The sequence below is a fragment of the Marmota monax genome, unplaced genomic scaffold (assembly GCF_021218885.2).
Source record: "Marmota monax isolate L192 unplaced genomic scaffold, Marmota_monax_Labrador192_F-V1.1 WCK01_AAM20220418_F8-fsc00046, whole genome shotgun sequence".
Classification (NCBI taxonomy): Eukaryota; Metazoa; Chordata; class Mammalia; order Rodentia; family Sciuridae; genus Marmota; species Marmota monax.
In genome coordinates, this window is record NW_026692486.1 from 9,827,214 (window position 1) to 9,841,332 (window position 14,119).

Below are 14,119 nucleotides of genomic sequence, written 5' to 3' on the forward strand. Positions count from 1 at the left end.
AAAACGACCTTAGCTCGTGTGCGACAGCCAGAGCGAGGGTCCGCGTGATTCAGAAAGGGCGCAGATCCGCACTGCCTGTGCAGCGGGACTCCCCAAGTCAAGGCACCTGACCGCAGTCGCCACTGCTCTTCCTTCTTGATGCACGAAAATAAGACGCCTGTGGGAAACGATTGGTTGCCATTCGTGAATCTTAGAGAAGAAGGTTGTGGGCACTTGCCCAAAGACTGTGTTGCTCAACAGAAGGAGAGGTTGACTTGACAGTTTGGATGCAAAGGCCAAAAGCTTCTTCTTTGAGGAGTCCTCTCCCTGTCTTTAACAGGTAGCAGCAACAGCAGCAAAAGCCCGAGCCACATCCCCAGTCTTTTAAAAATATTTGATTTAGAGACAGGGTCTCCCTGAGTTGCTTAGTGCCTCGCTAATTTGCAGAGGCTGGCTTTGCACTAATGATCCTCCTGCCTCAGTCTCTGGGGTTACAGGAGTGCATGCCCTGCGAGTTCTAGGCTATTTGGAGGGGCAAGTGTATTAAAGGTCTCGGGTTTAAGCAAAGAATATTCTGTCGAAAGTCTCGGCATATTAAAAATACAGTACATGTATGAAGACATGAATTGGTGTGAACATACTTTATATACAGATATATGAAAAATTGTTCTATAAGTGTAATAAGAATTGTGATGCATTCTGCTGTCATGTATTTAAAAAATAAAACCAATTTTAAAAAGTACAGTTAGGTTGAGGATCACACCATCAGAAGTGCCCATTGGGTACAGAGAGCTTGGAAGAATATGCATGCAATCACAGTCCCCACAGGTGGATGGAACAATGTTGTGCTTAGCTTCCTTTTTAGAAGAAAATGTCCCAGCGCTATTTTTCAGGAAAGGATGTAGACTTGTAAAGGAGACAGACTGTGGCATAACTGGAGACTGTTAGAGGCATATAATAAGAAATTGTATACCATTTATGAACTTTTTTTTTTACTAAAAAAATGTTTAAAGCATTTTAAACTCAAAGACAAATTGCCATGTAGAGGAACATCCTAACAGCTTCAAAGTGCATTGCATTTATTAAGCTCTGCAATGTGCAGAGGTTCTGTGCTTCAAAGAGGCCAAAAGTAACCCTGAGTGCATACTAGTTAGGTTGATTTGCATATTGTAGCTCACCAAGTGCTGAGCATTCAATAGGCCATCATCTCCTTTTTGAAGTGAGGAAATGGGTGCAGAGAGGCTTGTCACTTTCCGGAAGTCACTCACTGAGTAAGTAGCAGGTCCAAGATTTCCGTTCAGGTCTCTGAATCTCCAAAATCTTTACTTTAACCCCAAGACTACATTAGAGATATGATTAAAACAATTGCTGCCCTTCAGTAGTTTTCTTGATCTAACTGAATTGCTGTAACAGCCTCACAAAGTGGAAAAGAGATACATTTACTTCAATATATGTAACTGATGATGCATATATTACCAAGAGGTATAAATGTATCATTTTAAAAATAAACAGTAGGCAGGCTTGGTGGCATCCGCCTATAATCCCAGCAGCTTGGGAGGCTGAGGCAGGAGGATCAAGAGGAGTTTAGGGCTGGGGTTGTGGCTCAGTGATAGAGTGCTCGCCTAGCATTCATGAGGCACACTCAGTTCGATACTAAGCATCTCATAAAAATAAAATGAAGATATTGTGTCCACCTAAAACTAAATATATTATATATATATATATATATATATATATTTTTTTTTTTTAAAAAGAAGAAGCGTTCAAGCCAGCCTCAGCAACACTGAGGCACTAAGCAACTCAGTGAGACCCTGTCTCTAAATGAAATACAAAGTAGGCGGGGGATGTGGCTCAGTGGTTGAGTACCCCTGAGTTCAATCCCCAATATTCCCCCCACAAAAAAGAAAAAATAAAAGAAAGCAAAAACAATAAGCAAATTCTCATAGAACCCTGTAGAGAGAAAAATTTTCAGAAGATCCACAGGTCTCACATTTTAATACTATGTGACTCACCAGGGGAATCTTATTAATGTAACTGCTTCAGTAGGGTCTGACACCCTTCGTTTCTAACAAGATGCTGTTGCTAGTGCTCATCCATGCACCACTCTTTAAGTGGCAAGGCTTTAGGAAATATTTAACTGAATGTGTGAGGAAATTAGGGATGAAGAAGAGAAAAGAAGAGTGAGAATGGAAAATACTTGGAGTGAGATGGCTTGAGGGTTTGAATATCATGCATAACAAGAGATGTGAATTATGATTTCTAGGCACCCAATCCTGCCATTTTCAATAAGTGAATTTAGTTCCCAGTAAGTATTATATTTTCATGCTCAATACGTTACTCGTTTATGGAAAAGATCCTGGCTCTTTTTTCGTTGGGCAGTAAGAGATACTATGCGTTGTTGTGCTATGCGTTGTTTCTTTCAAACATCAGTGTTCTGTTCTGTATATTCATTCTGCATATTAATATCTTGACACTTTTAAATATTGTAAATATCTTATTTAAATGTCTTCTATCTTAACTTTGTCCTCCATGGATGAAAGTTATTACTTTTGATGTTATGAAATCAAAATTTAGTATGTTAATTCTTTTTTTAAAATTTATTTTAGTTGTTGATAGACCTTTATTTTATTTATTTACATGCGGTGCTGAGAATCGAACCCAGTGCCTCACACATGCCAGGCAAGTGTGCTACCGCTAAGCCACAGCCACAGCCCACTAGTATGTTAATTCTTATTATCTGTGGCTTTTTTTAATCTTCTGTAAGAATTCTTTACCCTTAAGTAAAAAAATATTCTTATGCTTTTTCTATTAATATTTTAGTTTTTACCCTTCATATCAAATTCCATTGTACCTTGTGCATAGTATGTACATCATGGGAGATACGTATTTGTATATAGTGGGAGATATGAAGACAGCTCAATTATTCTATAAAGTAAGCTGGTTTGCAGCAAACTATCTTATAAACCAGGGTTTGGCAAACTTTAAAGGTAAGATAGTGCTACCTGGGGGCTGGAGTTGTGGCTCAGTGGTAGAGCACTTGCCTGGCATGTATGAACTAGGTTCAATTCTAAGCACCACATATAAATAAATAAAATAAAGGTCCATTGACAACTTAAAAAAATTAACAAAAAGAAAAGCTAGCACTACCTATAAGTAGCTTTATGGATTGTACTATCTGTTGCAACTACTACTCAACATTGTTGCTGCAGGATAAAGAGAACCATAGATAATATTTAAACAAGTGACTGGTTGTTTCAACTGTCATGAAATAGTATTCTTATTTTAATTTTTTAAAAATAAGATTTTGTTTCTTAGAACATATTTAGGTTCCCAACAAAATTGAGCAGAAAGTGCAAAGCATTCCCATATGCCCCCAGCTCCCCCATGATCAACATCCCACTCCAGAGTAGTACATTTGCAACAGTCATTGAACTGCGTATCAGAAGAATGCTCTCACCAGAGACCAGATCTGCTAGCATCTTGATCTCAGACTTTCCAGCTTCCAGAAGTTTAAGACATAAATTTATGTTCTTTAAGCTACAAAGTCTATGGGGCACTGAACTAAAACACTGGCCTAATGATCCCTATGCTCCATCTATTCATCTCCCTTCCCCATAATCCTTCAGAATCATTGATCTTTTTACTGTTTCCATAGTCTTTCCCTTTCCAGAATGTCACAAGTTGGAATCAGAATATGTAGCATTTTCAGATTGGCTTCTTTTATTTCATAGTATGCATTTTAACTTCTTCCACCTCTTTTTATGACCTGATAGCTCATTTCTCTTCAGCACTGAACAATATTCCATTGAGTGGATATACCATATTGTGTGAGCATGTTTTTAAACTGTTTGGGCAAATACCAAAAAATACAATTGCTAGATTACATACATGAAGAGTATATTTTTGTAAGAAACTGCCTGTCTTCCAAACTGACTGTACTGTTTGGATTCACATCAGTAATGATCAAGAATTCCTGTTGTTCCACATCCTCACCAGCATTTATAATTTTCAAAGTTTGGATTTTGACCACTTTGATAGATGTGCAGTAATTGTTTTAATTTGCAATTCCCTGATGGTATATGCTGTTAGGCATCTTTCCTGTGTTTAATTTGTCATCTACATGTCTTCTTTAATAAGATGTCTATTCAGGTTTTGCCCAATTTTTAATGGTTTTTGGTTTTTTGTTTGTTTTCTTATTGTTGAATTTTAAGGGTGCTTTGTATATTTTGGATGACAGAGGGCAGGGGATATAGCTCAGTTGGTAGAGTGCTTTCCTGGCATGCAGAAGGCCCTGGGTTTAATCCCCAGCATCACCAAAAAAAAAAAAAAATATATATATATATATATATATATATATATATATATGATGACAGTTCTTTATCAGATATGTATTTTACAAATATTTTATCCCATCTTTAGCTTGTCTTCTCTTTATCAATTATTTCTCTCTTGGGTTATGCCTTTGGTGCTGTATTTTAAAAGTCACCGCCAAGCCAAAGTTCATATATATTTTTTCATATGTTTTCACCCAAGAGTTTTATACTTTTGCATATTACATTTATGTCTGTGATCCATTTTGAGTTAATTTTTGTGATAATATGAGAGTTGTCTCTAGATTCTTGTTTTTGCATGTAGATGGCCTGTCATTTTAGCACCATTTGTTAAAAAAATAGTCTTTGCTCTTTTGTCAAAGATCAGTTGACTTTATTTATGTTGAATCTGTTTCTGGGCTCTTTGTTCTGTTACATTGACCTATTTGTCTATTCTTTCACCAGTACTACGCTATCTTAATTCCTACAACTTTATGGTAAATCTTGACATTAGGTAATATCAGTTTTGCAACTTTATTCTTCTCTTTTGATATTGCATTGGCTAGTCTGGGTCTTTTGCCAGTCCCTATAAACTTTAGAATCATTCTGTTCATATCCACAAAATAATTTGCTTGGTTTTTAATTGGGATTGTGTTGAGTCTAAATATCAAGTTGAGAAAAACTGGCATTTGAACAATTTGAGCTTTCTTATTCAGAAATGGAATATCTCCCCACTTGTTTAGTTCTTTCATAGAAGTATTTTAGTTTTCTTCATATATGTTGTGTGCATATTCTATTAGATTTATATCCAAATATTTTATTTTGAGGAGTATTAACATAAGTGGTATTGTGTTTCAATTTCAAATTCTAATTATTCATTACTGATGCATAGGAAAATAGCTGCCTTTTGCATATTAACCTGGTGTCCTACAACTTTGTTATTTTTATTTATTAGTTCCGTGAAGTTTTTAAAAAATTCTTTCAGGTTTTCTTCTGCAAAGACAATTTTACTCCTTTCTTCCTAATCTGTATACCTTTACTTTTATTTTCTCACTTTATTGCATCATCCAGGACTTCCAGTGTAAAGTTGAAAGTGAGTGTGGGAGGGAATATCCTTGCCTTGTTCCTGATTTTAGCAGGACAGCTTCTTAAGTTTCTTACTGTTAAGTATGGTGTTAACTGTAGGTCTTTTTTCCATAGACATTTTTTTTATCAAGTTTAAGGAAATTCCCCTGTATTCCTTGCTTATTGAGAGTTTTTATTATCAATGTGTGTTGGATTTGGTCAAATGGTTTTTCTGCATGTACTGATGTGATCTTGTGAATGTTTTCCTTTAGCCTATTAATATGATGGGTTACATTAACTTATCTTTGAATGTTGAATCAGCCTTGCATACCTGGAATAAATTCCTCTTCGTGTAATATGTAATTCTTTATACATATTGTTGGATTTTGCTAATATTTTTGTTGAGGATTTTTGAATCTCTTATTTCATGAGAGATGTTTGTCTGTTGTTTTCATATAATATCTTTGTCTGCTTTTGGCATTAGGATAATTCTGGTCTCATAGAGTGAGTTAGGAAATAATCTCTCTGATTCTACCTTCTGGAAGAGCATCTGCTCAGCTACTGGTGAGGGCCTTGTGCTGCTTCAACACACGGCAGAAACCAGGATAAGTAGGCACATGTGCAAAAGAAAAAAGGGACCAAACTCCTATGGCTGCTAGCCCATTCCCTTGAGAAAGGTTCTAATCCATGCACGAGGGCTCCATTCCCATGAACCAGACTTCCCACTAGGCCCAATCTCCTAATACCTAAATTTCGGGCAGGATACACTCAGTCCATAACTTTTCACTTTTGACCTTGTCCCAAATTCACATTCTTCTCACAATGAAAAAAAAAATTAATTCCATCCTTATAGTTCTAAAGTGTTAACTAGTCCCAACTTCAAAGTCCAAAGTCTTATCTGAAACTCAAGATGAACTCCTTCTAACTTTAAGCCTCTAAGATACTTTGGCAGGACAGGCATAGGGTAGACATTCCTGTTCTAAAAAGGAGAAATAGAATATATGGAAGGGGGGATCAACCTCAAGCAAATCCAAAACATTAAATCTTGAAACACCAGAATGGTCTTTCACTCCAAGCACAGTCTCCCGGACACACTGGGGTAGGGGATGGGCTCCCAAAGTCCTAGGCAGCTCTGGCCCCACAGCTTGGCAGAGCTCAGCCCACAGGGCTGCTCTCCCAGGTTGGAAATGCACAGATGCTTGAGTGGCATGCTGCCAGTGGCCCAACTATTTTGTGATCCCAGCACATGTCCCACTCCCACAGATGTATTAGGTTGAAGCTCTGTGATGGCTTCTTCCCTAGGCAGGTTTCTGACATAGAAACTCTGTGGTGGGTCCCAGGCAGTTCAATATATTCTTTGAAATCTAGATGAGGGCCTTCATACCTTTATAGCTCTTGCATATTTTATACACTGGGTATGCTATATTATGCCTTCCAAATTTTATTCTTCTATCAAATTGATTATTAAAAGATCAAGGAAATTTTTTTGATACCACATACTACTTTACTAAGATTACTCTGAAATGTTCACATTTTTCTGTTTCCAGCTGAAATTAATATGTACTTACTAAGAATAACAGAGTAGATATCTCATTTCATCTACACTCTCAAATAACTTGTGTTATGAATTCTGACCCTTATAGACAGATTTTTATTTATAGCGCCAACAAAATAATGTATCTAGTTTCTGGTCCTGCTCTAGGCAATGCAGCCATCACTTGCATCAGAATCACCTTGTGCGATTATTAAAAATGCAGATTCCTAGTATCCGATATCACTTGATAGATAAGACTCTATTCTGGTGCTGCCTGGATATCGAGAGTTTTAACAAGATCCCCCAGGGATTCTTATGACTAGAAGCTTGAGAATCAGTATAGAGGGAAAGGAGGCTCACCTTCTTAAAGGAGTATCCAACAAAAGCCAACCCTGGTCTCCTGCGTTAAGGAGAGTGAAGGGCTTGGGAAAGCAATTACTTTCACTCTCCATTCCTTCCTATCATTGCTTTGATATTCTTCATGGTACATATGCACAAACAAGGAGAAATTAGAAATAGCCCATAACCGTTCTCCAACCTAGATCAGTCTATTGTCGGATTTTGGGGTCGTTCAAGAAAGTTAGCGCTGTTACTTTCATGAAATAGTTGAGCTATTGTCTCATGGGCAGCATTACTAAAAATTAGGCTTTGGAATTTATCAGGGATTCCTGCCACAATGAGAAAGCGCAAAGAATCAGAAGAGAGATCTGAAGGCACCAAGTCACTGACTTTAATTCCACGGAAGAAACACAGTGAATGCAGAGCAAAGCAACACTCCAGGCCCAGCCCTCATTGAGTGGCTCCATACCGCCGCTGAAGTTATTATTAATGCAGAAGTTTCTCAAAGAGTAACAAAAAGGGCTTATCAAATAATAAACATGATTTTAAAATTCATTTTGCATCCTACTAAATTCTAAAAATGATTGTAATACGAATATTAGAATTAAGTCCCCCCAAATCCTCATCAGGAGGTTGAGTTTTTTCATTTTTTAAAAGCCACAAGAACTACAAAAAGAGCTTACACTTTTGTAGAACCTCACATTTCAACACCTGGAGTCATTATTGTAAATAGAAGATTTCAGTGTCTCAAAGTCACCTTCATTAAGCCTTTAAAATCAGCAATTTAAAAATCAGTTTCCTTAGAAAAGTTTGCGTTGAGAAAACCTTTATTATACATTATTGAACTCATTTCTATTTGAACAATAATACATAAAACAAATATTCATGTTGTGAAAACCCCTGCAAGTACCAATCGATGGTCTACAAGGAATAGAGAATATTTTTGTATATTTTTAAGGCACACATTTCTCACTTGTTTTTAAATTTTGAGCATAATTATTGTCCAACATATTTTCTGCATGACTGATAGAAAATTATTCCATAAAATCATAACTCCCGGCCCCAAATTGCCTTACCATGAGACTGAATGTGCCTAGGAAAGGCATAGTACATAAAAGTTTTCATAAGGCCACTTAAATACCAATAACATAATCTTTATTTAATATACAATTGGTATTTGGTTTCATTTTCATTTTATGTATACAAACTCTTTCAACTTTGTATTTTAACACTGACAGAAAAGAAAAAAAAACTTGTAAATGAATATTAAAATACCCAATATTCTCCAGAACTAAAAGCAGAATTGATAACAATTGTCTTTCAGAAACAAATATATCACACTGTTAGCTGGTGATGGTTGTTTCATTCTTGTTCAGTCCTTAAGAGAAGATTTTTAAATACAGTGATCATTGGATATACAGCAACCATCCCCACTCCCTCAGGGATGGACACTGAGTTGTCCAAGGTCACTGTCAAACTAGGAATTGCTTTTCATTGAGGACACAATTCATACAGGCAGAGTAAAGAGGGGCACAGAGAACACATTCAAACATTATGACAAAATAAATAAGAAAGAACAATAATCCAATAGCTTCCCTCATCAAAATTACTCTTTAAAAGTAAACCCAGTATAAAACAGCAAGGACATTAAGTATTATTTTTAAAATACAAAAAGTTCTTGGTGAGCTATAGCTATAATTAGCTTTAAATAATAGTATTTGAACATACTGCACCTGATCTCAAAATATTCAAATAGTCTCTTAATTCAGCTACATATTATATTTTCCTCTAGAACACAGATAAACCTAATAGCTACTTTTTACAACAGCAGAACAAAGATACTGGAGATTCCTCTTCTAATCTGTATTTTCCAGAATTGGGTAAGTCCTTGCATTCTGATATAAAGGTATGAAGTTCAGTCTCTGGGAATCCATGCTGCTGGTAGTGCTATGCAGAAGAAGGGAAAAGCTCTCATTAGTAAAGCCCTTAAAAACAGCTTTATTCCAAATACAAAATGGACCATTTGATAAGGGCAGGGATTTTCCTAGATGGGCAGTGTAGCTTAGGGAGATGCAGCCTCTGGAGTCACCCTTAGGTTTGGCTGATGTAAAGTAGACCTGGGACTCTGCAGCTGCCTTCCTCAGCTCTGCTCTTCCCAGTCCACTTCAGCCCACAATGAGCATGTGGAGTCTGGCTATGCATCTGTCTCCCTTCTGGAGAGACTCCAGTCAGCCACATATAAAACGTGGGACCCTCTGTCACTGCTGCAGCCCCTTGGCTTCTATGTCTGTGTGAAGGAAGTTTCTTGGATGAAACCCAACTAATATAGATTGGTGGAGGTGTTTTGGGGGGCTGAGGGGTGGACACCCCTGGTCTTCCCCAGATGACCTCAGCACACAGCTTTTGACACTCCTGAGCTGGTACAGGTTTCTGGACAAAGGTCTGAATGCCTTATAAGGCACCTGTGAACCCTATTGGAGTTACTCCTTCAGGCAGACAGGTTTGTTTAAGGGCCACATAAGCATCAAAGTATAGGATATGAGATCTTTAGGATTCCCTCAACAGAAAGGATCCAAAATAACTCCACCATTTTGCAAGTGCTCTGAGCCCAGGGAGAGAGGGTAACATCTGAAATGTTACAATGTATAATGTTACAATGATTAGCTTGTGTCATCAAACTGTTACTCTTAGCCTTCTGGGATGTCACCCTTGAATGACACAGTTCTCTGCACACAGAGTTGAAGATACTGAATTTTAAAAGCCCCATGGGGAGGTATTTGACAGTTACATCTGCAACCTTTCCCAGTCATTTTGGGGGACCAAAGCACACATCTGCCAAACAAGAATCGAAGAGAGCATTTCTTGACCTGAAAGTTGGTCAAGAATGTAGTCATGGCTCAGTCTTCACAAGCAAAGGTGATCATAATTATCAACTCCAAATCAGCCTTCTTTTCATCCCTGGGCCAATCATATTTCCATATTTTCATTCTCAGAAAGAGAAGTCCCCAAGGGGAAGTGTCAACTCCAATAATAGACTTAACAGTATAAAGTTATTAGAAATTTAAATATATAAGGATATTTATTCTACTGTTCCATATTTTAAGGGACTCAATGGATTTTTTAAAATATCCAATATGAATGACAATAGCTTTTAAAATCAAGTTTCTGACTGGATAAAGCACAGAGTACTTGCCATAATCCCTTTGCTGCTCCAGAGGCTGAGTCCCTGGGGGTGTGCCCCAAAGAGCATTGCAAAGAGTAATGGATTCAGTTACAGCACACACCAAATGGAGGGCTCAGTTTTTCTTTATGAAAATAGATTTTTAAAGTTTCCCACACAATTCTGGCTTTCTGCAATTCCAGATATTTTATTCACCCAATACTGATCCTTTTGATTCTAATAAAATGTTAGAAAAGTTGCTTGTGAAAGCACAGTTACTTAAAGATAAGACTGTTAACATTCTGGAAATTCTCCTTTGTTTTCAGTTCTGTTTTTGCCTCTAAATTAAGACCTTCCCTACCCTGAAGAAGTTAACATCCATCAACTTTCTTTGGTCCTAAGTGTTATTGTCACCATACAAAATCTTCAATGTTGGTACATGTCTCTTGGTAAACCTACCTTAATCGTTTCATATGTATCTGTGATCAGCGCAATAAAAAGGCTTAAAATCATGTATATAAAGAGGCTGATGAACGAGTAGAGGTAAATTCTACTAAACATCCAGACCAAGTAACTTTTTTCCTGCATTTTTGCAAATGTGGCAAACATATCATCTCCATTTATCAGGGAGAAAAGGCACTCAGAGACCCTGTTCAGAGAACGGAACTGGAAAAAGAAAAGAGAAAAATTCATTTTCTTTCACATTCCTTCCCATTAGAGACCTGTGTTCAGGATGTTACTTTAAAAATACTGGGACCAGATATTCCAAGTTACCCTTTGCAAACAAATAACCTGAGGTAGTCACAGCATTTGCTTTGTGATGCATATACCACCCACAGACCTACTGCTTTTTTTTTTTTTTTTTTGTCTGGAATAAGTAGCCCTTTTTTGGTGCTCCTCTTAATTGGAGCAATCTGAATGGAAGGCAGAAGTACTAAATCTGTACCCCTGGGCCTTTCTAAGATAAGCCTTCCCCTTCCTCTTTACCTTCATAGAAAGAGACCCTGGCATTCTGCAGAGATGTCTAGATCCCAACCATACATGTGTGTATGTTTCATTTTAAAGCTCATTCCATTTAAGGAAAGATATAATTTTCAAGACTGCACCTCTGGTAACAAAGTTTTCAAATATTGCTACCAGTTTCTCTATATACAACTTAAAAAAAAATAAAGTCACATTTTAAGAAGGCTTAGCCATGTCCTCCTCTGATATATGCTGATGAATCGAATTGACTAAAAATTTGCTGATAGTAGAAAGAACTTAATAATTAACATATTCCAAACAGAATTTGGGACAGTTGAGTGAATCAATGATTTTCTCAAGTTGGTCATACTTTTCTAGTTTATAAATATGGCAACAGATATACTACCTTCCACATGTTAAGGTTGAATCACAAAATAAAAGAAGTTCCTTTAAAAAGGATAAACAAGCCCTTGGCCCCATTCTAAGAGCTTAGTAACAACAACAATAAAAATGTGGTTTATCAGTACCTTGTCATGGTAAGGGCCCAGCACAATCCATCCGCAGAAGCAATAGCCTAAATAAATCATAGCTGCACAGCAGCAAAACCTGATGACATTGGGCAACGCTGCCTGAAGGGTCAGAATAAGGAGCTGGGAAAGTGAGACAAGTCATTAGAATCCCCTTGTTATTGGTCCAAAGCAGAACAATAACTTTGAAACAAATGCCAACGGCATGGCGAATCATGCACTTCCTTACATTGTACTTCTGGAAGAAACCGAGGTACCGGATGACTCCAAGCCACACGAGCAAGGTAGAAGTCCCAAGAAATATGCTACAGACATCATAACTTGTTAGACTCTAAGATGGAGTGAAAAAAAAAATTAGTCAAACAGCAAAGTCATCTGGGCAAGAAATATAGGGTAACTACCAACCAGGGACTATCCAGGGTGCTCAAGATAAAGCAGTAAAAAAACACAAAAAGATTCCCTGCCCTCCTGAGGCTGACATTCTAGATGGAGCAGGGGGAGGCTGGGTGTTCAGAGAGATAGCTGGTGGTAAAGGCTGAGAAGAAAAGTCAGGGAGGGGATGAGGAATGGGGACAGGTTCATAATTTGAAATAGAGTGACCAGGGATGATCTCAATGAAAAGGTAGCACATGAGCAAATATCTGGAAGGAATGAGGAAGCAAGTCAAGCAAAAATCTTGGGGAGGAGATTTCCAGGCAGAGGAACCAACAAGTACAAAGTTCCTGAGGCAGGAGGGAGCCTGGTGAGAGAGGGAGCAACTGATAGAATATGGAGACACAAGGTAAGGATAGCATAGGTCCTCATAGTCAAATGTCTTGCTGTGGTTGACAGCAGATGGTTAGAGGAGGAATGGGGGGGGGGGGCTATTGCAATAACAGCTAAGAACTGGTGATGGCTGAGACCAGGCTGGGAATAGTGGTGGGGGTGAGGTGATTTTTAAAACTAGACCAATATTGTTTCCTCTTGGCTTACATGTGTGAGAGAGGGAATCAGTGAAAGAGGAATTCTTAATGAATCTATGGTTTTTGGCTTGAGCAACTGAAGAGAGTTGACATTAACTGGAATTGGAAAGGCCATGGAAGAGGCAGGTCTGCACTGTGGAGGTGGGGATTCTACTTCTGTTTCAGGTGAGTTAAATTTGGGAGGACAAGTAAACATCCAAGTGGAGATGTGGCATACCCATTTGGATTCTCAGGTCTGGAATCTAGAGAATTCCAAGCTGGAGATATACATTTGGGGAACATTAGCTAATCGATACTAGATGATCTTACCAAGGCCGTGGCAGAAAAGAGAAGGTGCACAAGCACAACACCTTGAAGGTTGGCAAGGCGAAGGAGAACCAGCAAGGGAAAGTCTGAATACCAGTCAGTGACTCAGGAGGAAAGCCAGGTAAGTGACAGCCTTGTGGAAAAGTGCCACCAAAGACAGAATGATCAACAGTGTTAAAAGTTGCTGACACATCAAGATGGGGATAAATAATTGATTCATGGACTTAGCAACATGGGAGATCACTGGAAGAAAGACTCCACAGAGTGGCAGGGCAGCCTGATCAGAATAGATATAAGGAGAAAGGGAAGGAAAGAACCACAGCAATGAGATAACTACTTTTTTTGAGGACCTTTGCTATAAAAAGGGAATCTGAGAAATGGGGCAGAAGCTGGAATAGAGAAATAAAGCTGAGATTTTATCCCTCTGAAAGGAGAAACATGCTAGGGGATGACTACCTGGGCGGGAGAGGGAAATTGATGATTCAGAGAGAAGGGAGATTAGCTGGAGCTGTGTTCTTGAGTAAGTGAGTGGGGAGGGCACCTATAAGTCACAGTAAAGAGGAAAAAACAGAAGGTATGGGCGCTCATGCTTATAGGTAGGTAAGGGATGTGGGAGTTTGCCAAAGTTCTGTTTTGTTTTCCCCTCTTGGTCTTGTAAAATAAGAAGTAAGGTTATCAGCTGAGAGTGAGGATGGGGTCAGAGGTTTCAGAAGAGAAGGAATGATCATCTGTGAGACAGGAGGAATGAATAGTCTAGGAAAATGGAGAAAATTTATTGGACACCAATAAGGACTCATGGAGATAAGTGATCATTGAGTTTGGTAAAAATAAAAATATACTGCAAATCTACCACTCCTTCTTCTTTCTTTCTTTTTTATTTACTTCCTAAGCACATGCCCCAGGATCCCTTGCAGTACAGTTTGACTGGGTTGTCTCCAGTAAGATATGAAAAGAAATGAGGTCTACTACCCTTG

The 14,119-nt window shown here is 38.1% G+C and overlaps 1 protein-coding gene across 1 annotated transcript in view; it reads right to left on the reverse strand.

The window, feature by feature from the left end:
- Nucleotides 1–7,596: 7,596 nt before the first annotated feature.
- Nucleotides 7,597–14,119, reverse strand: part of Mcoln3 (mucolipin TRP cation channel 3) — a 36,244-nt gene continuing 29,721 nt past the window's right edge. The window contains exons 10-13 of the mRNA XM_046443260.2: nt 12,107–12,208; nt 11,878–12,000; nt 10,847–11,053; nt 7,597–9,174 (exon numbers count right to left, since the gene is read on the reverse strand). Coding sequence (XP_046299216.1) covers nt 9,040–9,174; nt 10,847–11,053; nt 11,878–12,000; nt 12,107–12,208 — 567 coding nt within the window. The 3' untranslated portion in view covers nt 7,597–9,039. The remainder of the gene's footprint in view (nt 9,175–10,846; nt 11,054–11,877; nt 12,001–12,106; nt 12,209–14,119) is intronic.